The 24,330-nt window shown below is 49.2% G+C and overlaps 1 protein-coding gene across 1 annotated transcript in view; it reads right to left on the minus strand.

Moving 5' to 3' along the window:
• Positions 1-24,330, minus strand: part of LOC144174036 (cell adhesion molecule Dscam1-like) — a 284,742-nt gene that overhangs the window by 85,967 nt on the left and 174,445 nt on the right. The window contains exons 8-11 of the mRNA XM_077702435.1: positions 21,720-22,124; positions 8,456-8,617; positions 6,932-7,219; positions 5,025-5,144 (exon numbers count right to left, since the gene is read on the minus strand). Of these exons, the coding sequence (XP_077558561.1) occupies positions 5,025-5,144; positions 6,932-7,219; positions 8,456-8,617; positions 21,720-22,124 (975 nt within the window). The remainder of the gene's footprint in view (positions 1-5,024; positions 5,145-6,931; positions 7,220-8,455; positions 8,618-21,719; positions 22,125-24,330) is intronic.

Raw genomic sequence — 24,330 nt, forward strand, 5'->3', positions numbered from 1 at the left:
ATGCGCGCAGGAGACTCCCCGGAGAGACCGCCCTTGGGACGCGCAGCGATCGCACGGTACGTAAATGCCCTTGGGCCACTTTTGGCCGTTTCTTGCATTGTCCGTTGTTTCACACTTCCGTTGGTCACGGCACCTACCGTGTCGATTTGCGCTTGCCTCGATTTTCGTCAGTGCGTTTATCTAGGATGTCCGGCGAGTCTCCGCGGGCATATTCCACTCCTTGGTGGGTTGCCCCCGCGTCCGCGATGTGACGGCTTGCGCCGTCTGAAGTCAGCGGACGAGCGCCGATGCCGTCCGATCGAGTCCAGCGGCTTGAAATGTGTAGCGGCCACAAAGAGCCCCCTTCCCCTACGTCAGCGAGCGTTGCGGCCGGCCAACGCCGGCGGACGCTAACTGCTGCCCGACTACGGGCTGGGCACACGCTGACGGGTATGCCCCAGGGGCTAGGTGCGTAGTGCAGTGTAGCGTTTGTATCGTGGTTTCCCGCGTAATAAACCCCTGTACTATGAAAGATCTCGCTTCCCGGTGAAGTGATTGAAAACGTACACTCGCGGCGAGAGTCGTGGCTCGCTCTCGAACCCGTTGTGGGCAGAGTCTCTCGGCAGGGCAGTTCGGTGCTGCGCGAGAGCAGTGGGAATAACGACGGCGCGTTATTCTATTATTCTATTCTATTCTATTCCTTAATGGCAAGGATTAAGAATAGGATGCGATAATGCCCACACGGTTCACCACGAAGGCGACGTTTTCTTAGGCACGCTCAAAAAACTTTCCAAACTCTTCAAAGAATTTATTATTTCACATAATGGTAAAATTAAAAAAAATAAGAGTCTCGGATGAGTTTCCCCTGAAATATTAACATTGTTCGTAACTACCACCTTGGCTGCAGAATACCAGCCACAACCGTCCCGGCAAAAATACGTTTTACTTCCTTTTTCTTTAGTTATAAAACAACCTGTTTTATTTTCCCACTTACATAATTGCACACTATTCTTCGCGTTTTTGTGGCACTTTGTTTAAATTTGCGGTCACTAAAACGTTTCCATCTAAGCCAATGATGAAACTAAGGCGAGCGCATGTTATAAAGGCGGCCCATGATGGCACAAACGGCCTTGATGTGAGCTGCAATAACGCTAGCGCCAGATTTCTCTCTCGTGTATATCGTAAGAAACTCTATGGTCTGAGACAACCCCAAAGCCCCGCAGTGCTGTGCATCAAAACGAAGCATAGTGCGCGCAGTACCAACAGCAGTACGCATCGGTATTTCTATGTTTACGTGTGCTTTCGTAACTTCCACTGTTTAGCCCACCATTCTTACGGTTATGAAAAGAATGTGCCCTACATTTTAAACGCACACAGCTCGTTCGGCAAGCTTATAAGTTCTTCCTAATTTGGGTTTGCTTTTGCCGGCCTCCGCCAATCGCAGAGCTGGCTGGTACGACATTATAGGTTCTGTCACGGTAAAGGAGCTAGTGGGTCGCATGGCATTCCCTTTTTTCCTAATTATACAGCTTATTTGAGCGAACTTTACGTTAAAAGTGGTGTGGGAATAATTCTAGCGAGGCAATCTTTTGAATGAACCAAACTTGCGTTTTGTCTCCATGGCCCCATTAAAGAAGTTCAAAGCAGAAACCCTTAAGGGGACAGCGAATACACATTCAAAGTTAAAGCATCCTTGGGATCTGTTGACACCATCTTGCAAATCTTTTCGCAAAGACTAATAACGCGCAACAAAGAATGCTTAGCGCGTTTAGAGCTAGTACTTGTCCTAAATAATTTGTGCCTGAGAAAACAAGAGCACTGCACTAACCACTTGATTTCGATGCTTTCTTCCGAGCTTTCTCTTTCAGGATATAGAGCTGGCCCGGCAAAAAAACACTTTACTGATTTCATCGTGTTTTTATTGTTAGGACTAACCATAAACAAAAGCAGCAAACAATGCATCGATGGCAAAAAAGAAAAAAAGAAAATGCTATTTGTTCCAAATGGACGTCGGCAAGTTGATCAGTAAGCGAAGAAAATGCTCTTGCGCAAGTTTCTTTCTGTATAATTGCATGCGTGTCTTCTGGCTTTCTTTCGGTGTTGGAACTGCGAATGCGCGCTGCGCCAGTTTGGAAGCGCGCACTTTCTTACCAAATGCGATGGCGAGAAAAGCAAACCCCGCATTTATCGAAAAGGAGAAAAAAAGGCAGCGGCGCTTGACTGGTTCCAATTAGCACTTCGCCAAACAGCGCCCGAAGGAAAACAGAGGCCAGGGGCGCCTTTTACGCCGACGCGCCGGTGGAAGCAAGAAAGTAAATAAAGAGAACAAAATAATGGCGGCGGAATTCGGAGTGGGAGGCGGGAAGCGCAAACAAATAAGAACGTTAGCTTCGTCGTCCCTAGCTGTACGCGAAGGATTTTAAGCGCCTTAAATCCTGTTCGAGCTCCGATGCGAGCTTCGGGCCGCCCGCGCGCGAAGGAAGTTCCGCGCTCCGGCAGAAACTGCGCGCTCTAAACGACCTCATTCCGAATGCGTAAGCACAAAGAAAGCGCTGCCTGCGGAGGGCGCCGCGAAAGCTGGGCAAGTAAAATTCGAGAGGAAACAAAAATGATGCGGCGCGCGAACGATGATAGAGGAAAGGGAAGACAAAAGAGAGAGCAGTTGGCAGTTAAGAAATCAGGGAGCGTAATGCGCTCGCTGGGGCAGGGCCTTCGCTGGGCGGCGCACGCACAAGACCAGGGGGGACGAGCGCTTCGAGAGAAGAGGCAGAGCGAGGGAGGGGCGGAGCGCTGTAAAGGCGTCGTGCCGACGATGTCTCATTTCTTGCCGCCTCGGCAAATGGACTGGGGCTCCGTTGTTTCCGTGAAGGGTGGGGGAGCCTTTTTCTCCCGGTACTACTAGTGGGGAGAAGCGACGAGTGACGAAGGCTGTCGCCGAGCCTTTACGAACTCGGCGGCGGAAAAAGGGTTGCGGAAAAGGACCGCGAAAAGGAAGAGCCTTGCGCGGGCACGTTACAATCGTTGGTCTCTAACTTTCTTTCTCTCTCGCTCTCGCTCTCCACTTGTATTCGGGCTTTCTTTTTTAATGTCGCGTGCGCTCGTTGGAGGTGGGAGCACGGAGAAACGCGGGTTTATGGAGCGTTCAAAAATTTTAATCCTCGCTGCCTCTAATGCGTGCTCAGGAAGTTTCTTTGGGCAGGCAGCTGAAAAGGGTCTCAGAGGACACTGGGAAGACACGTTGTCTCTGCGCGAGACCCTAAAGTTCGAGAAGAAAGTGCCCGTAAATGCTGTGATTATTTTAATCTACGCGCTTTTGGAGGACTTTTGGCGACGCTTAGCACTCCGCCAGGCTCAAGTCGGAAGCTAAGTCGGCAGGTCTTTCGTTCTATCTCTTGTTGCTCTTTCTACCGAGGGAACTTTGTGGTGCCGGCACTGCACCCCACTTAAACATTCTTCCAGTCAGCTTCATGTTTAGACGAGGATAACACATCAACGCCTTCTGAACCCAAGCTCAGATCGAATGAGCAGTTTGAGGAATTCTATTCTGCAACGAGCCTGGCATATTGATTGACATAGTTTTTCTTTTAACACGAAAGTGTTTTATTCCTGGATACGCAGACTCACTGACGTCATCATATCCGTCACGGAAATGACGCCAGTACAACGAAGCAAGCGGCCTGTAAAGGTTGCACCCCTGCACACATGGTCTTCTTGCGGAGAAGCAACTTTAGTACTAAAGAGAACGTTATACTTAGGGTTGTTCGTTTTCGAGTATTCTATTTTAACACGAAAGTGTTTTATGCCGGGATACACGAAGATTTCACTGATGTCATATCCGTCATGGAAATGAGGCCAGCACACCTTTGCCGAATCGACCCGCTAGCAGGACGTCGCTCGCCAAGCACAACCACAAGACAGCCGGCCACCCGCAAATCATGCCCAGCTGCAGATTTTGCTGCACATTTCCCTTTCGTGTTTAACCGATTCCTATGACAGAGGAATCAACCACAGTTTTTTTAATGAAGTACTTAATATAAGCATTGTGCCTTCTCGCTATGAACATGAGGGGTAGGAGCAGATAAGCACGGTCGACTTTTTAAACATATCCCAAAAATTGCACAGCAACCACAATAACAACAACGACAACAACAACAAAAAGAAAACAAAAAGCTTCTGCAAACTCCATACACCCTGGCGCAAATATGTTCCCCAACCTTATGGACCACGTTTTCAGTCCTTAAATTTATTTGGCAACTAACCTAACAGGTACGCGCATTTTTCAGTTGCTGCATAGCTTAATCTTCCTAGCAAGTATCAATATGCTCGGTTCACAGGCGCTCAAAACACGCACTACATTTTGCAGTGTCAATATTCCGCGTAACTTTAGAACGGGTGCACACATGTGAAGTTGAAGTGGCAAAGTAAATTGAACTATTTTTTACCCGACATAACTCAGAGCTGTGCTGCTGAGCCCAAGGACGCGAGTACGATCCTGCCCTCTGCGATGATTTTAAAATGGCGACTAAAAGCGACAAGACCCGCGTGTAGACATTCAGGCGGACGCTAAAGCTCCCCAGGTGGTCTAAGTCAATGCGTAGCCGTTCACTACTGCGCGTCTCATAAGCCCAATTGTAGATTCGGTGCCCAACCCTCCCACAACTGGATTTTCCGAATGCTTTTTGTCTTTGGCAGTCATGGTGTGACACAACGAGAGAGATAAATGACGTTATTTGATGCTCGAGATGAGTTCTGAAGGGCAGACGACTTGGACGGTCTACCTCCCTCAGCCGTCAGCTAGGATTCCTTGGATCCTCGTGGCGGGAGCAGAACAATGGGAGCAGAACAGTCTCCCATTGTTCTACAGTCTTAATTTTGTATCTTTTAAGCGTATTTACATCGGATTCGCTATTACAAGCGGAAGTTTTTTTTTTTTTTTTTTTTTTTGTGACACATCATTTTAAATGGCCCCACACAGACATTTAGAAAACCCCAGCAAAGAAAAAACAGAGCTCTACGAGATCCTCAAAGGTCTAACGCGAGCTTACTTTGACCCTTCTTCCACGTCACCGCTGGTGCGGGGTAGCCGTCCGACGAACAGTGCAAGAACACTGAGGCGCCAAGGATGACTGAAGCATTCTGCGGTTCTGTTTTCCAGCGCGGACTCACTGGAATACAATGACAAGTAAAAAGAAATAAGAACTGTAATTACAAAGGATATGTGCTGTGTATTCGGCTAGAATAAACATCAAAAAGGGGCAGAAATACAAACGCAGTAATACAAAGAGGACCTCAATTTAATTCCCACAATCATACTTGACAGCTGACGTTCGGCCCCTATTTATACTATGGAAAAGCAGTAACTGGACGAGGAAGTAAGGAAAAAGGGGAGAGGAGGCAAGACGAACGCAGAAACTTAATTTGTACTCCGGTGTGCGTACAGCAATTGACGGGAATAGGCAAGTCTTGTTACATTTTAGGGCACTTCAGACAGAATATCCGAGGAAGCATATGCAAACTGTGTGTGGTAGCTATTTTGTGCAAAAGATTATTTATTTGGTGCAAAAATATGAATGCTTTTAAATATTTCGGAAGAAATACTGCTTCTATTGTAGTAAAAAACCAGTAAAATTTATTTATGCTATTTTTTTTACATCGGCGCTGGAGGCATTACTTGAAGTTAAAAGTGCAGACATCTCCCACTAAACATCGTTTGTCCTTAGACTTAAGGTATTGTGATAATTTAATGAATGAAATGGCCGCTGAGCTTCTTTGGAAGGCGGCTTACAATATTGACCTTTTTAAGTGCAATGCACTTCTTAAGCGACCCTGAACCTGCGTCCACCGGCGATGTCCGCGCACGTGGAGATGGGCGCGCGCAGCCTGGCCGCTGACATGGCACATACCCACGTGGGGGATTGGCCAAGAATCGGGCGTGAGAAGGGCTAATGCACCTGCTTAAAGGAGTACTGACACGAAATTTCAAAGTTGAGATCCGCTCTAGCAATCAAGTACAACGACAACACAAATAGGTGTCTGTGAATAAATGCATCTTTCTTTCTTTGTAGTTGTGTGTGTGTGTGTGTGATCTCTCTTTCGCGAACATTACCGAACCGCGCAAAGTCAACTCGTGCATTCGCACTTTCACATTCTTCCCCTCGGGGAAATGCGGGGAAGTTTTAACGGCGAACGCAGGAGCACCTTGGATCACGCACAACCAGAGCAGTGTATTGATGGCGCGCAGAATCTGTGCACGTGCGAATGGTCTGTGCGACGTCATTCTACTGACCCTACGTGTACTGCGCATGCTACAAATTTTTTCATAGACTTAGTATGTTATTTCGGCGGCCCGTAATGCTATACCGCCCTGCGTTATACGTTCACAGAAACCAGAATCACAGTGCTTTCAGTACAGCTTGCGCAGCACAAACATTCCGGTGGGACGTAAATTGTGAATGACTATTAGAAAAAAACACAAGGCTGTAATGAGCATGTCCTCCTTAGGAGTTAAAGACAGTGAGGAAAGCGAGAGGTTCTGTCTTAATTTCGCTGTCATTTTCTGGTTTGTGACTTCATTTCTCTCGTGTTAGCAGTTTATTCGGACGCACCGGTCATGTCTCGTTGTTTAGGCTAGCATTTGTTGGTTCTGTACGTGCCCGCATACACTATCTCACAGCGGCTGAGTCGAGTGAACGCGGCTTGATCACAATGTAGCATTCTCTAGAATTAAGGGCGCCAATAAAAATGTTCCCATACGACACAGCGCTCAAGTTACCGCCTACATTCTCAAGGATGCTACGAATACACGCGCAGGTTGAAGGCAGGAGGTAATTTGCGCGCACGTGCGTTCAATGGGGAGTTTCTCTGATGTTTTCTGGTGCCAGTATAGTCGCGCTAATGCAAGGGCTGCCCATTGTAGAGTACTCCATTACTGCGGCATCGGCGGCTTGCTTACCGTGCACAACGAGCTCGACGGTGCGGTTGACGGAGGCGGCGTCGTTGGACACAAAGCAAACGTAGCGGCCGCGGTCCACGAAACGCACGCGACCGAACTTGATGATGGACGAGTCGTCGGTCGTTTCGATGGCCCGCTCTCCGTGCGAGCCGATGCTGAGGCCGTTCTTGAGCCAGCGGAAGCGCAGCGGAGGGTCGCCCTTGGACACGGAGCACATGAGTCGGGAGCGGGTGCCTTCTTCCACCTTGATCACGTCCGGGAAGAAGTGGTCGTCGATTACGGGAGCCACTGCACGGAGAAGGAGGGGGGACGCCAAGGCTTTGCTTCGATGTGTCGCACAAACCAGGGCGGCTGGCTTTATTTTTTGTTGTCGTTAAAGAGACGTTAGGCGGAAGAACTTGTGAAAGTAGCTAATAGCTGCGAAGGCCGCAATTAACTGCCGGTGACGACACCGTCAAAAAAGAGAAGAAAGAAAAGACAAAGAACGTAAAGGGAGACAAACACGTGCAACAACAAAAGCTCAAGATAACATGTATGCATTATACATCATTCGTTTGTGGGTATGATAATGTAAACGCCAAATACTGAAGGCATGGGACCTCTTCCCGTAACCTATTTTACTGCATAGCGGTAGTGGTTATCTTAAGGCTCTCCTCCTGACTCGCTCGAATGCTCGTTTACTCAGAGGTAATTGTTCCACTTACGCCAAGTGTAGTCTTACATCCCGGTCTACAAACACTCCTTGTTTAAAGGCACAACTTCTCCCATCGGCGTGGTACTCTGCTCCAGGCTTTCATTTTTTCCGATTTCCCCCTTCCCCCCCCCCCCCCCCCCCTTCTTCTTAGAAGCCAATTTCTTTTTTTTTTTGAGCACCCCTGTGACTTTCTTGTCTTTTATTCTGCTCAAAATATTGTTCACAAGTCAATTAGCACTGTTTGGTCTAAGTGCTACGCACTGTACTTGAGCACGTGTTAATTGAGAGGCTGTGTTTTGTGCCTGTAAAGCGTGCTTCTACCCTATTTTCTAAGCGCTGCCAGGAAAAGCGTCGACATACGCGCGCTATGCGATGCGTTATTCCTTCAAAGGAGCATATGTTGCAGGCAGCGTCAGTTTTAAAGGGACCCGAGCTTTATTGCTTCGTAAAATACCGGCGTGGTAGCCAAAAGTCACACACAAGCGAATAGTGTCAGTCTTGGCTTGTCGCATTGATTCTCTGACGTTTACACAGTAGCAACATTTCTGTTGTATTAAAGAATGAGGTGAAGTTAATTTAACGTCGTCAAACACTTGAGTAGTTACTCTTTCGTGAGCGCATATTTCACTGTTCTTCATTGTGTAAACTCATGGCATTAAACAATTATCTGTTGCAGTGAAGATATCGCGTATTTTGACGCTCAGAACGCTGCGTTTTGTTCGGTCTACTGGGGATGCGTTCACCGGTAATGGTTCGAGAAATGTGACGTGTGGCGGGCACTGTTTCCGTCGGATGAGTGTCAGCGGGATGCACGGAAATGCGGCGCTCACCCACGACGGAGACGTAGGTGGACCCGCTGGCCACGAGCCCCGTGGGTCCCGTCACGGCGCACGTGTACTCTCCCTCGTCCGCCGACTTCTGCGCCTGCTGCACCAGCAGGCGACCCCGGGCGTCCACGGATTGGCGGTAGTTCACCGGCAGGCCCATTCCGGCTGCAGAGAGCGAAACAGCCGATGATAGAAGTGATCAGAGATATGATGGCTTCTTTTTATATGTGTCGTGTTTTGTTTTGGAAATTCTGCAGAAATTGAGAGAATTATCTACTAATGCGTAGCATTCTTATGCCGCTTTTCTTGAGTGAGAGTTTTTTCAGGCATATTTTTTTTTTTCTAAATCCTGTGCGACCAGCTATCTCCATTTACGCTATTATAACGACTACAGGTGGAGCTTTCCCGAAATCTGCATTATTGTGTAAATTCAGGGCGTTACACGGTTCTCTATTTTCCGTAATATTTTAGCACGTTTCTTAATTTTTAGTTTTTCGAAATTTCGTCCGACCAATTATCTCCTTTTACGTTATTATAACGATTACATTTGGAACCTTTGTGAAATCTACATTATTGCGGAAGTGCAGGGCGTTACGTGGTTCTCCATGTTCCGCAATTATATTTTATATTTTTCTTAATTTTCAGTTTTTCGAAATTTCGTCCCACCAATTATGTCCTTTTACGTTATTATAACGATTACATTTGGAACTTTCGCGAAATCTGCTTTTTTGTGGAAACGCAGGGCGTTACACGCTTCGCCATTTTCCGTAAATTTTATATTTATATCTCCATTTATGCCATTATAGCAGTTACAGTTCGAACTTCCACGATATCTGAGTTTTTGTGGAAAGGCAGGGCGTTACACGGTTTGGCTTTTGGGGTTCTCGGCAAAGAATTCTACGCATTGAAAGAAGGGTGGTTCGCGTGCGAACCAGGCAGTACCATTTCTTTCAGAACTGTCTATACGCAGCAAGCCAACGGGCGACGACACTTGAATCAGGCTGAGGAAAATTGAACTGGGCTGAGCGGCACCATCTAGAACGCTGGGCTAGCCCAGTCCTTACCATTGTCGTTCACTCTAGTCACTACTGGTTGACACACAATAAAACGTCATGAATAGTTGCGCGGGGTAACCGATGTTGAGAATAAAAAGACACTGCACCGTCCAAGCCGACTCGCGTGATGAATGTTGATTAATGGTCGCGCCCATTATAACCACATGGTGTCGGCGGCAGGTATGATGAATCGGCTCATTGCTCGTTTTGTTTCGACGTGCTCTGCGGGACGCTCACTCACGCATACGCTCGAAATAGCCTGGGTACACGGGAAACTGCGAATTCGGCTCATATTTTTCGTCGTTGCTTATGCCAGTGCGTTATGCACGGTATTATTCTCGTGTTGGGCTCGAATTTATTACGGATGTCGAGACATATTTAAAAAAAGCACCAGCAGATGTTGCCTCTAAGAGCGGTCATGTTATTCATCGCGTCACATTTTTAAAAGAAACGCCTGAAAAGAGTACCTGATCCTCACCTTGAGTGCTAACACAAAAGGCCCCCTGTAATAGGTCTCAAATACTTTATTCTTTGTTACGGCGAAAATTTTGAAATTTTATAAAAGTGGCGTTCTCATTAAAGCTCCTTTCTCTGCGTTTTAGGCGTCTCTGACGTACTGCATCTACGAAACTATGCAGCTGTGTAAAGATGTTTAAGTCAAATGGTCCGTAACATTTTGTTTAGTAACGGCGAAACTTCAACACAGACATACGCTTTAAACCGGAAGTAATCACATTTGCAGCGTATCACCGCGTCCATTCGTTTAGCACAACGTTTGTAGCAAACACTTCAATAATAACAAAATACCTCTTGTTTTTAAGCCTTGAGGCCTAGAGTCACCTTATGGGTGCCCAGTGACCTTTGGTTGCGCATTTCAGCCTGTGCACGTAAAGCTTCCCAGTTGACTCCAAAGATTTTTATCCTTCTAAAAAATAAACTTCTTTATCAAGCGTTACCAACTTGTGAACAATAAAGGCTCCAAGGAGATTAGGTGCCGAGAGCGAAGAAAGGGGAAGGAGCAAAGTGCGAAGAAGAACGACAATTTAGCTATCCACTTTTATGTTTCGTTCTCCTTCCCCCCAAGCTGATTAAGCTAACCGTGCCACGAATTTCGGGCTCCCCCGCCGTGCCGAAATGAAGCACGACCGGCCTTTCCCTCTTCAGCTCGGCAGCGGCGCGGCCTGTCGGCTCTTTCCTCTGCCCTCTCGACGGGCGGGCCACCTTTCAAGCGGGGACGTTTTCTCTCGAGCTGCGTGCAGCTCTGTTTACACTGCAGCTCTTGAGCCATCGGAAATAAAGCGGCGAGTCCGCGCGCAGAGGTTAAGACGGAAGTCACAAAACAACACAACGAGTCGGAGCAAGAAGGCAATGTCCCTAGCGAACGAACAAGCCAGCGGGTGAGCGTCGTTCCAACGGCTTTAGGCTGCGAGCGCTGCTGCGGCCGGGAACTGCGGCGGCGGCTTTCCTCAGCGCCCGTAAATGGTCTCGAGGACGCCGGAAATTTACACTTCCGCTCGGCCGCCGTCTTTGCCGAGCAATAACAACCTCCATCCGCCACCGTCGTCGCCGCCGCCGCCGGTGGCCGAAGAAGGCGGTGAGGGGCGTCAACAACGCCACCGGCGTCTCGAATCCGACGTGCGCGGGGGGAGGCGAGCGGGGCACCGGGAGAAATCACTTATGAGGCCGATATATCGTCATCTGTTACGTTACAAACATACCACGCTCGCAATAAATAAGGCCTATAGGAGGCGGCGGCGAAGCCCGTCAAGGGTCCGGTCGCAACGTTCGGGGCGAGGGAGAAAAAGTGTGGGTAATAAAAACAAAGCCTTTTTCGGAGAGGCGCCACGGGGGAGAGAGAGGCCCACGCGAGAATAAAGTAGGGCTGCTCTATAGCTGGCTGCGAGGGGGCAGATGTAGAGGCAAGGTTCCTGCCCGTTCTTCCAGTCCGCAGCGGCGGAGCAAAAAAGAAAAAATGGCAAGTGAGCCCACTTTCGGAAAGAGTTGCAAGCGTGTCTGATGGTCGCTGTGCCATGGCTTCGGAGCCTGGGATCTTATGCACTTCTAGAGGCGAGTTTCCCGGAGTGCATTGGAGTCGTGCTAGGAAGCATCGTCTCTTTTTGGCGTTGGAGTTGTGAAAGATCGCGGCATATCCAATGTATGAGTAAGAAAACATTTTTAACTCTTTTTTTATCATGCCTGTATAGTTTTGATTTTTATTGCCTCCTTTTTTTCCGGAATCACGTTTTATTTCGCGCTGTTACTTCTTGTCTAAGCGCCTGTTGTTGAAGCGAGATAAATTCCGTAACTTTAAGTTTTTCAAGTTCACACTCTTAGCACCACTAGGAAAATGGAGCCGGATTTTTAAGTCCAAAAAACGGACGGTGTGTGCAATTTTCAAAACACCAGGTTAAGCAAAGCAATCATAGTGTGGTGATGTGCGTGTTGTAGGTACGTGCAGAAAAACCTGAAACTCATTTTGTTACTCGTTTTTTTTTTTTTTTTTTTCAGTCATGCAACAATTGACTCTGGCCGCAAACTCGTCGCTTAAATGCACTGCTCTAGAGAATCCCTTGTTTACAATTCTGCAAATCGTGCGACCGTTACTTGAGTGACGGAAAGTGCTACCAATTGAGAACATAAAGAAATATTGCAACATTTTAAATTATATCTAAGTGAGTTACTTTGTGGTATTTTATTAACACATCTTTAGCAGGGTCACATATTATTACTACGCGCCATTTATCGATTAGGGTGAAGTGGTCAGGCTCTACTTTTCTTCTTGAAGCTTATAAAAACTGCCGGTGGTATGTTACACTGACAGAAAATATCACGTGCACAAATACTTCAGACAAATCTGCACTGGCTGTAGAAAAATAACATCCAGTCTGCCTTTATTACACAGACTGAAATACCGAGCGTGCTTACCCTCATCGCAAATAGCTGGAATGTCTGAAACGTAGTCATCCCTTTTTTGCTGAACAAAAATCCCCACGCATATCTCGATACTCGTTAAAAGTTCTGGAGGTGCTACGAGAGTGCCGTCATCACACAAATCACAGTGAAGAATTTTTCCCTGCCTAAAGATTAAGCCTTGAAGTTCTGACAGTTCAGCTGCCTTGTGCTGTTCGCAGAGGTGGTATTTGTAAGACGTCGCATTAGCGCGAACTCCCTCGCATACCAGCTCAAGGAGACCCATTACGTGAAGAAAGAGTAAATTAAAACAGACAGGTAACCGCGCGAAGAGGATGGGATCCTCCACGTTTTGAAGCCGTAGTCGAGAAAGTCAGAAAAAAAGGGAGGCAAATGGGAGTTATTTCCAGGACGGGAGTGTACGCCCCGTTTGCTCTACTTCTGATAGGGCTCCTACAAACGCATTCAACATTTTGAATCGCACATTTTGTTGAATCCAGCTCGTTTTCGTTTCCAAAGACGGCCGGCTTTTTCTTCGTCTCTACCTCTAACTGAGGCCTTTGACGTCTCTTGCGCCGTTCCGAAGAGAAATAAATGCGTCCTCACGTGCTCTCGAAATCCTCAGCGTACTTTTGTTAAGTTTCTGGCTGGAAAGGGAAATAAAACCAAGCAGTAACGAGGGTGGGGAAATGATCTGAATAGCAAGAAAAAACTGCCTCCTTTTTTTTTTTTTTTCACGGGTTTCTTATTTTGCTCTTTAGGGCTTGACGTCTTCGCTCGCGTTCCTTTCATTCTGTTTTCTGTTCTCCCGTCTCCCCACGCGGCTCTGCTGAGTTGAAAAAAAGAAAAGAAACGAGAGCGAAAAAGGAGGAGACTTCTCGTACAGGTTAAGCGAAAACCGCAGAGAGTTGGAGCTTTCGTTTGCATCCTCGATTTATTCATCCCCATCGGTTCGCTTTTTCTTCCCTTTTCCCTCGAGCGCGTTTCTCTCTTCGTGAGGCCGCCGCGGCGCCGCTCTGCTCGAGTTCTGCGAGGCGCGTCTGTGGTCTTCGCTCACTGCTTATAGCTGCGGCCTCGACTTCTACACTATTTAGCTGGCTTGCACGGCGTCTCCTTGCGCGGTGCCGAAGAGAGCGGCAGGAGGTAGGAGGGTGTTCAGGGGAGGCTTGACTAACTGCGCGACGAGCCGTGTTTTCGTACGCATACTGATAGCTCGCTTTGCCGCTGATACAAGAATAACAGCGGGAAGTTAAACGGGGATATACACAAGGAGACCACCGGCTCCACATCCTGCCAAAACTACATTGCACCAGCGTAAAAGAGTTTTTTTTTTTCTCTCCCTCTCTCTCGTTTGAATAATAGCGAGCCTAAAGAAATATGAAAGTGGGGAAACCCAGCATCCTCAGAAAATATGCAGGGTAAGGCACGGGGAAAGAGAAGCGGTAAAGGAATGTGGGGAGGAAGTGGTTGTTTAGAGTGAGGCTAAAAGCCAAGCCAAGCCGTTAGAAGCAAGTGCCAGCAGCTGGCGATCGCTGCTTCTCAGCGTCCTTGGTCACCCCGCCATGCTCACAGAAGAGAGAGAGAGAGAAAAGCAGGGCACGCTGTACTTCGCTAGGGACGTGCAGCTACTTGCGAACGCGATCACGAATGAAATATGAATCAACTGCGACGTCGTCGGTCGGCGGCGCGGCTTCGAGCGCACCCGTACGCGGTGGGGCTTGCTTTCATGCAAAAACGCACTCCCCTCGTAGATGACTCAAAGATTCTCTCCTTTTTTCTCCCTATACCCGCACCCTTCGCACGCTCCTCGCTGCCAAATCGCGTCTTTACAAACGCGGCGGAGGTTTCTTCACATGCTCGCGCTTTTAACAAAACAAGAACCGCAAATGAAAAACTCAGACGAAAACACTTACCGCGGTAAGTGCGTCTAAAAATCACAAGCACACGAGCAAATGGAGCATCGCACCGGCTGCACCTTACGATGAAGACTGCGGGCTCACTGTCGCAGTCTAGGGGACACATTTTTGCTCTGTGCTTTGCCTCCCCTCTCCTCTTCGTTTATTTAGTTCTCCCTCCATTTATTTTTTCTTCTTCAATGGTTCTACACCCGCTTTATGCGAGTAACGATGGTTGCACATGGCGTTTATGCTACGTCTCTTCTTTTATTCGGTACTCGCTCTGGGGCCGGATTCTTGAGCGCCAGCACCACCGAGAGCTCTGTTCGGCGTTGATATTTTGTCATCGCAGAGGCCGCTCGCTTCTTCGGGTAACCGCAAAACATCGACCCGACTCGTAGAAAGGTCTAGCTCTGAGGAAGCTTCAATAAACATGTATGCATGCAAGATTGACCCGAAAAAGAGAGAAAGGAAGGACTATATGCGACACGCCGTAACGGTGGAAACCACAGGTGGTGTTCGGCGGCCAAGAAACACTTTCTGTGTCGCGGGAAAGCTGGGACTGGTGCATAGCAAGCGAGTGACGGGGTTCGTGGCGCAGAGCTATCACGAGGAAAGCAGTAAACGCTGTTAGAAAGGCAAAAAAACTAAGCGCGAAAACAGAAAGCCGACGCAGGGGTTCTTCTTGCGCGGAGAACAATGTTTGTGTATCGAATTCCGGGGAGTCAAGATATTCGGTCGTCGAGAAGCTGCGAGGAACATCTAAGCGACGGTTCAAGCTCTCCGAGGATATTCAAAGAAGGCGCCCTTTGCTGCGTTTATGCTGGCGTGTCTTGTTCGTCGGGCGAGCCATGTCACCATCTTTGCTTGCCTGTTTCTCGAAAAAATGTTTCGAGCAAAAACATTTAGAACATTTACTGCGTCGTGGCGCTCCCTGTCGGTGTAAGGGCTCTGTCGATCGGGTTCGATATTGTAGGGTAACACAAACGCGGAACAAAACACGCGGGCACATGCTTTTTTATTATTACACATTTCAGCTATTTTTGAGATTTTGTGCCAGGTACGGCAGATGGGTCAAACAACTTGTTCTCTAGTTAGTAGTCGAGCGAGGATATATCGAACTGCAAAGGGATCGTGAAATAGTTCGATATATCGATAATTCGAAAGATAAAATATGACCATCTGAAAACTCCCCACATCACTGAGAGCTCTTTAATGTTGCGACAAACGGCAGCTTACCGGTAGCTTACCGGTTGCTTACCGGAAGCACGGTAAAGTCGAACCACAACGCAACGACAACGGCACTTTATTTAATATAAAAATGTCTTTGAGATTCACTCGCTCCTTCTTCTGCGTCGTAAAGTTCACCAGACAGTCTTCAAGCTTTCTAGGGCCGTCCAAATGAGAAAATCCGGCGTTGTACACTGTGCCACAGCAGTTGCGAACCTAACCAAGGGCGGGTTGGGAACGTTTTCAGGGCCGCTATTAGGGTCCGCTTCTTCGGCATCGGGGATGTCCGACACAGCCTGCACATCGTCGTCAGCACTTACGAACTCGTGTGCCGTTGTGTCGTTCAGAGTGGCGCATAAGAATGTTGGCAGCTCCCTAAATGCACTCTGGAAGCGCTCAACGCCGTCTTCTTCGGTATCAGAACCCCTCTCGTCTGCAGCCGCGCAACCATGCCGCTTTGCACACGAAACACACCGGAACGGCCGCGCCGTGTCCGCGATGCCTCCGCCTCTACGTCAGGTTTGATGCGCAGTATCGCGCGCTCAAAAACTATGCGAGAAATTCCGAATACCTCCCCAGCCAACATCTTTTCACCGGCACGTACCCGTTGAATAATGCCCGAGTTTGTCCCCAAATTCAAATTCTTCTCTTTTTTTCATGGCCATAGCTCCCAAACGTGTGCCGCACCACACAAAGCGCGTTTACATGAATGCGACATAAGCTTACCGCATTGGTTCGTCGAATCCGGCGAATGCGACGCGTTAACGATTACATGCATCCGCAATGGAGACCAGCGCCACCCTGTGTCATATTTGACAGTTGTGGGGTCGCATTTCCGGCGTTACCAGTTTCCAATAGCGAGCAAGTTGCTTGTGCACGTTTTGGCGTCTATCGCGAAGTTTGTCCATGCGGTATTGTTGGGTTACGGTGCTGTTCGACTCCAAATTTTGTTGCTTCTGGCGGCGTGGACGAATATCCATTTGTTTTAAATGTGAATGCATTTATTAGCCGGGGGTTGTCTTGCTCCGTTGGCTGGCGTGCGCCTGCATTCCTCCAGCGCGAACGCACGTGAGCGCGCGCACGTGCGCTCGCGCCTCGTAGTTCTGCCGTCGTCGTCGTCGTCATCGTCGCACGTGCGCTCGCGCCTCGTAGTTCTGCCTTCGTCGTCGTCGTCGTCGTAAATGCGAATGCATTTCTGGACGCGGCTATGGAAAGTGTGCGCGTGCACTCCAAACCCTCTGACCCCATAGTCTTGGTTGGCGACTTCAACGTTGACGTGCGCAAGAAGAGTGGCGAGTGGCTGGTCGAGTACATGCAGACCAGGCACTCTATGCATTGTCTCTCTGCCGGCTTCGACACGTGCCCCACTACCATTCACGGGAGTTGCATTGATCTGGTCTTTACGCGAAACTGTGACGCGCGTATGCTTCTCAAAGACCCTTTGACCGTGAACTTTAGCGATCACAAGGCAGTGATTGTGGCCGTCAGGTACAACGATAACACAAACAGGTGCTGATGAATAAATGATTACGTTCACACTCTCGTCATTAATTACGCCATTACTCGCAACACACTCATCGGTGCACCCAATGCGTTCGCATTTCTGCACGATTCCCTTCGGGGGGGGGGGGGGGGGATTTTTTTAGCAGCGGCGCTGTTGTTGCGGGCCGTAATGTGTGCGGCATCATAGCAAAACCCGGGTGGGTCTTTCTCCCGCTGTTTACCGCGCACGTCAGCATGCTCCTCACGAGGAGCACCCGGCGTCGTCCAGGCTTGCGCGTGGCGCTCTAAAAAAATCAAGAAAATAGATCACGTGCGTCCGCGCCACGCGGGGGGAGCACAGGACAGCTGGAGCTACAGACGTCCAGTCATAGCTAGGAAATAATACGTCTCTTGGCCGAAAAATGTCGCTCGCGCCGAGGCATGAGCACTAGAGGGGGATGCCATTTTTTTCATTTCGAAGTTCGGATGCCACGCTACAAAACCAGTACAAATAGTCCGAAAACCACTCGCGGCCGGCGCGGCGGCTGCCCTCAGTTCCGCAAAAGGGATGCGACTGCCGCGACATGCGTTCGGGAAGTCGCATTTGCGTTCTCTATCTCCCATGTTTACCGCATGGGATGCGACGCATCCTCCAAGCGAATTGTCCTGCCTACATGCGATGCGATGCGGTATGGTAATGCGACAACCCAAATGGAATACGCTACTGTCGCATCCATGTAAACGCGCTTATAGGTCCCCCTTCGCGATCCACCATTGGCCCAAGCACGCAGAAGAAATGCCAGAAACCTAGCGCTTCCGTGCGGTTTTCCCTCGCCCGTTATTGCCTTTCGCACCCAATCACTCCCCGCTTTTTCGCTTCCATGCGGCTGACCCCAATGCTAAAGCCTGCGAGCAGGTGTTGAAGGTCATCGAAGTGACGCGGCGATGCCTCCTCACCGAGCGCTGCAGAGCTCGCGAGAAGTCATTCTCATCGTCGCTTCCACCCATGCACGGAGCTCCCACCGTGCGTCCACCCCGTCAGTAAAAGCCACTTGCAAGGGCACTTGCGGCGCAGCTTTCGATATATCGCATGCACCGTAGAAGAATTTGGTGTTGGGCCTGTTGGTACATACTTTGGAGAACGATGAAACCCAGCCTTAAAGACGGGAACACGAGAGAGAGCAGACAACACACACGCTGGGTGTGTTGTCTGCTCTCTGTCTGTATCGGCTCGATACTCGCGTTCATTGGGAGTTGGATACACGCGTACAACAGAACAATACTTTTACATAAGATTTCCAGGTGGATGCTCTGACTGTTCGAAATAGACAATAATTAGATGTATTCGGGTTCGAAATGCCCGTGTTAGACTGTATTATTGTTGCAGTAAGGCGCAGTCACCCTGTCTGTAAGGTTCTCGTCAAATATTACTTTACCGGGTCTCTCCTGTCCTTGCGTGGTGTGAGGCCTAACGCGACAAAACACTTTTTGAAGGTTCCAATAGAGTTTATGGAATGCCAATTTATCAAAGGGTATTTCAGCAAAGCGATGCTTTTTTCATCGAATGCCGGTTTATCGAATCCCCGATGTCGGTTAACCAAAATATGTTGTCTGGCTTTCATGACTACATTGTGGGTCTTTTAAAGGAGCCATGAAGAGAAAATACAACTTCGTTTAATTTGAAAGAACTAGGATTCAGTATCTCACTCAGCTCCATTACAGCCACAAAAGATGTTGTTTTAACGAAAAAAAAGCAAGAAGTATTTAAAAGCTTTCAAATTTTGCGCCACAGTGACGTGTTATGAGCAAGGATGACGTCATACGGGCCAACAATAAAACATAATTTTCAGTACGTTAACTGCACGTTAGCATTCAAGTGATGCGGTAAAATCGAACTAGAGGCCCCATTACAGACGTCCAGTCATGTGTCGTCGCGACAAGTCAGTTAGGCGGCCGCCAATCGCACAAACAAGGTTCCGTGACGTCATAAGTTGCGGGAAATTGGCTAGGGGGTCGCGACTGCTTCACACGTTTTCTTTAATATCTCCGTTATTTGTTCGAAGATTGCGATGATATTGGTATCATTGTTATCGTGACTAAGCGGTCTTTCTAATAAACCCAACTTGTATTTTGTCTTCATGGCTCCTTTAAGTAGTAACCCCCTTCGCTCGGCACACGAAGAACCTGTCGCTCATTCTTGGTTGGGAGAAGGAATCCGCGTGCGCCTCTCGCCCCTCCTTACGGGGACGCGGGAGTCTCGGGCTGTTGGCGTCTCCTGTCGTCGTAATCGTCGTCTCATGTAGTCACGGTACTAAAACACAGGGAAAATCGTTTACGCCTCGCGCTAGAACGTAACGCGTGCTAAAAAAAACACCGGGACACTCGTTTACGCCTCACGCTGGAGAACTTCGTGATTCAAAGACATGAGAACCTTACAGCAAATCTGTATATCTGTACCCCCCAAGGGTTTCATCTCCGTTGGCGTTAACACCGAGGTGCCAAGAATGCGCTTATACACTGCATGCTTCGCCCCTCCCCAGATTTCACGTTAGTGGAGATTGCCTGGGATTTCTTTAGCCTTCGTCGCTCCTGCCGGTGTATATCGCCTGTGTGGGAGCACGGCGCTCACCTCGTTGATTCGTGTATGGCATGGTTGTGTTATACCGTGCTCCTGCAGGTGGTGCCTTGTCTTGGAAGTTCGGTCAGTCTTGGGCTACTCCGATTTTGTCGGCCTGACCCGCGTCCACGCTTTGACTGCTGGCTCCGTTAAAGGTCAGCAGACGAGTGCCGACTCCGCCTGGTTAAGCCATGTGACTTGCCGCGTAGTGGCCGCGGTGAGCCCCCTCTTCCCCCTTCCTTTTACCTCAGCCCGTGCGCTAACTCCTCCACATGTCGGCCTTGGTATACGCTGATGGTTATTTGCCCTGGGTGTGAGATACACAGTGTGGTGTTGTTTTTGAATCATTTATGTACACGTAATACGCCCGTGTGCTATGAAAGTCCTCTTGGAGTGATTGGCGTACTCGCGACGAGAGCCGGCTCTGCTCGGTGGCTTTGCTCACTCGAACCCGTACTTGGCTAGCTCTCCGCAATCGGTGCTGTAGGAGAGTAAGATTAGTAACATACACAGGTAATTCAATTCCAACGCTACCACTACGATTGTGGTTTAACCAGCCCGCAACATGTAACATTTTAATTATTGCGCATTCAGCTGCGTTGTCTTCAAACGCTTTTAGTTTTTCTGGATGACATAAAGATAGGGATGTGATTAGACGCTAGTTTCGGCTTTATCACTTTTTTCATCTTCGCAAAAAAACTCCAAACACACTTGAGCCTTTTTCGTAGTTACTTTTTTCAATAACTTATTTTTTAGTTGCCGGTGCCTTTCTTCATGCAGTTCTCTTTACTGTCGGCGTTTTTCTGAATATTGCTGAAATTTGGCGGGCTATTTATTGGTACCTGTACAAAGTAAACCGGTACCTGTACTATCGTGATAAACTGAAATACGAATAAAGGAGCGCGTGGCTTTCCGTACATGCCGTGCGTCCTGGCGACGGGCCGCCTATGCGCAGTGCGAACAAGTTACGAAAGTTCGTGACCAACCTTGATATGGTAAGACCGTCGTATTTCCATCGTTCGTTGGGCGCTCAGTACGAAATAAAAAATAAAAGAATATAGCTGCGTGCGCCGTTTTCACTCAGCGCAGCTACAAAGTTAGATAAGGCTTGCGTGAGCGGGCGCTGAACGCGGTGGGAAGACAAACCAAAAATGGCAGCATCTCCACTCTGTGGATGATGGCGAGGGTGCGGGGTACGGGGACTCAAAATGACATCCAAGTTGCGCCCCGAGTGACATCCGATTTGCGCCACGACTGTCATTCCATTTGAACCGTGAGTTGCACCTTGATTATTCCCTAAGCTAAACTGCAACTCACGGCTCAAATCGAATTTCGCTTGATTTTCGCTTGATGGTGGTGTGCGCACGAATGGACGCGGGTGGACATTGGGAGGTCCTAAGGTACTCCGCATCGTTGCCGGCGAGGAAGTAAGCCGTTTGACTCTCGGGTGCTAACTCACGGTCGTAGCCCAATGGGTAAGGCGAGTGACACTAAGTCTGCCCGGTCTACCAGACACAGGCTTGAATCCTGCCGGTGCTTATGTGATTTTTTGCGATTGTGAATTATGCGCACGGGTGCGGGCGTACATTGTGTGGCCCTAAGGTACTCGTGTACGAGATTTTGGCGCCCGTTAAAGATCCCCAGGTGGTCAAAATTAACCCGGAGCCCTCCACTGCGGCGCGCCATACCGCCTGCGTTGCGTCGGCGCGTTAATCCTTACAATCGATAAATCAAGACCAACCAAAACACTCACACGACGAATGACGGTGTCTCCGTATCAGCGTTGGACGCAAACCCTTCTAACTTGTTCGCACTTCGCATAGGCGGCCCGTCGCCAAGATTCGCGGCATGCACTGAAAGCCACGCGTTCCGTTCGTATTCAATTTATCACGATAGTACATCTTGAACGCTTATTTCACGACCTGAGCTTCACCGCCCTCCGGGTTTCAGCTCGCAGTTGTATAGACACCGTCATACATGCATGATCCGTGCTACTCCGACTCTGCACCGAGAACATATTTCCACACGGGGCGAGCATGAGACGCAAAGAAGCGTGCAGAGCGCCCTCACTCACTCACCCTTCTGCCAGACAAGCGACTCGATGGGGTGGCCGCCGTAGGGGCACCGCAGGGTGAGCTGGGTGCCCGAGACCACGGTGACGTTTCGCAGGGGCCTCACGAAGGGCGGGCCCTGCACGTTCAGCCTGCCGGCGTGCGCCTCGGTGGCGATGTCGTTGCGGGCCACGCAGCTGTACTCTCCGCTGTCCTCGTGGCGCGCCTCGGAGATGTTGAGCAGCGACTCCACCTCGGAGGCCCCCCGCTCGGCGCTGATCTTGAGCCGGTGCGACGGGTACAGGAAGTCGCCGTCGATGGCCCAGCTGATCTCGGGGGCCGGGCTGCCGCGCGCCCGGCACAGCAGCGACACCGAGTCGCCTCGCTTCACCGTCACGGGTTGGAAGGTCTCCACCAGCGTGGGAGAGATGTCTGCGCACGCGGATGACAAAGGAGAGGGGGGGTGGGGGCAATTTGGAGTGAACATTTTCTTTGGGAACTGATTGATTGATTGATTGATTGATTTATTGATTGATTGATTGATTGATTGATTGATTGATTGATTGATTGATTGATTGATTGATTGATTGATTGATTGATTGATTGATTGATTGATTGATTGATTGATTGAGTGATTGATTTTAGGGTTTAGCGCGCCGACGCCACGCAGGTGATGAGGCGCGCCGTAGTGAAGGGCACCGGATCGATTTTGACCACATGGGGATCTTTAACGTGCGCCGAAATCTCGTACACACGGGCGTCCTCGCTTTTCGCCTTCATCAGAATTTCTTTGGTAACTGTCGCCATTCTAACTGCAGATGCGAAATAGGTAATTTCGCAGTCGTAACTGAACTTCGTGCCTTTTGTACTCGAAAGAACGAGGGCCAGTGGAAAGATAATTTCTGTATGGGCCAGCATTGAGAGAAAGAGAGAGAACAACTTTATTTAGCCGCACAAAACTGCGGCGACTACGTGCCGGATGGGGTGGTTCCCTCTTCACGGGACCCATATGCTTCCGTGGCTGCCTGGCCCCTTGAGATCAGGACGAGCTGGTCTTCCAAGGCGGGGCTGGTTAGCAAGGTCTCCCATCGCTCGTTAAGGGGTGTGGGAACGGTGGTGGGGGGTTGGGTGAGGGGGGGCGGGGATTGTCTCGGTGAAATCGCACTCTCCGATGACGTGCCGGAGCGTGCCCAATTACCCACAGAAGCTACACTCTCGTATATCTCGGGGTACATTCTGCTTTGGAGATAGGGGTGCGGAAAGGATCCTGCTTGTATTTGCCTATAGATCGTTTGGTGCGCTCTGCTGAGTGATTTATGCGGGTCAGGGTACCGCCTTCTGCCTTCCCTGTAGTGGCTGGTGATGTCCTTGTAAGTCGTTATGGCATGCGGCTCGTGCTCGTCTGCCCGGTGTTCAAGTTCCGCTAAGATCGCCTTTACAATCAACATAAAAGCTCTAAGATCGCTTCATACCCCATTACCGTGTAATGTAAGTAATAGATCCGCACCCATATGTTCGGGATTTGCCACCAAGGTGACCAAATGTTGAGGCCTGGTGCGCACTGATTGGTCATAATACTGTTCCGTTGCTTCGATGGTGTTTCAATTCCGCAAACAATTTGTTATTTTAGCCTTCTTTGGCAATGGCAGTCAGTGGCACCACCAGCACCGCCAGTGGCTGCCGGTGCTGGTGGTGCGGTGTCTCTCTCTCTCTATCTCTCTTTGTCGACCCAATGCGAAGAAAGTGCACGTGGGCGAGATCACAGGCGTTTTTGCCAGAAAATAAATTAATTTGCCGCAGAATCCCCAGAGTGGTATTGAGAATATTTTCCCCGGAAACTTTTACCGCATTGCTAAACTATCGGATGGTGAGCGCCGCGGCCGCCGCAATTGCGGTATCGCTGTAGGCGCTGGGATTCGTCTCCCCATAGACATTGAATTTATGGAATCAACTGCTTGTAAAACGACAGTCCCGATATTAACAAGCTCTCAATTAAAGAAATAATTCGCAGTTTCCGGTGACTTCCTTTAATCGGGTTTTAACTGAATAGACTTCGTCGCTTGACTGTAGGCTCTCTTGATGGCTTGCTCCTTCACTTAGAAGGCGCCCTCACACAGAATCTAATTTTCTGAATTTTTCGCGAACTGTCGCAATGGCGTCACACTCGTTTGAAATTGGTTTTATTCGATACCATTCTTCGCAATATCAATTTTTTTTTGTTTTGCAGTGGCTTGGGAACGTCTTTTTTGTCGACATAATACGCAGTGCACAATAGGCACCGGACACTGCAGTTTGCGCGCGGCTCCAGCGCCGCCTCTCCCCGCCGCTTAGCAACTCTGGGTCGGTGGATGTCCCGACCGGCCGTTCAGCGCACGGGAAAACACGCGCGCTGCGTGCGGTTCGACGTTGTGTGGCGGAATTTTTTAAGAAACATAGTTATAATTGCAAGTTGCAGGGTCCGAAGGATCAAAAGGCTGCAGGGAAGAATTAGTGGCAGCGCCGCTACTGCTGCGCGAAGGACAGCCACAATCGCGAAAGGCAGCCTGTCATCGTTCTGTACAGGTTTCTCGATCGGGCAGCCTTGGGAGAATAAGCGTCGCAAGAAATGATTTTAGCAGTAAGAAAAGTCAAGGAAGTA

Source organism: Haemaphysalis longicornis, unplaced genomic scaffold (genome assembly GCF_048455015.1).
Source record: "Haemaphysalis longicornis isolate Haplotype H1 unplaced genomic scaffold, Haemaphysalis longicornis Haplotype H1 scaffold_3, whole genome shotgun sequence".
In the NCBI taxonomy this organism is placed as follows: domain Eukaryota; kingdom Metazoa; phylum Arthropoda; class Arachnida; order Ixodida; family Ixodidae; genus Haemaphysalis; species Haemaphysalis longicornis.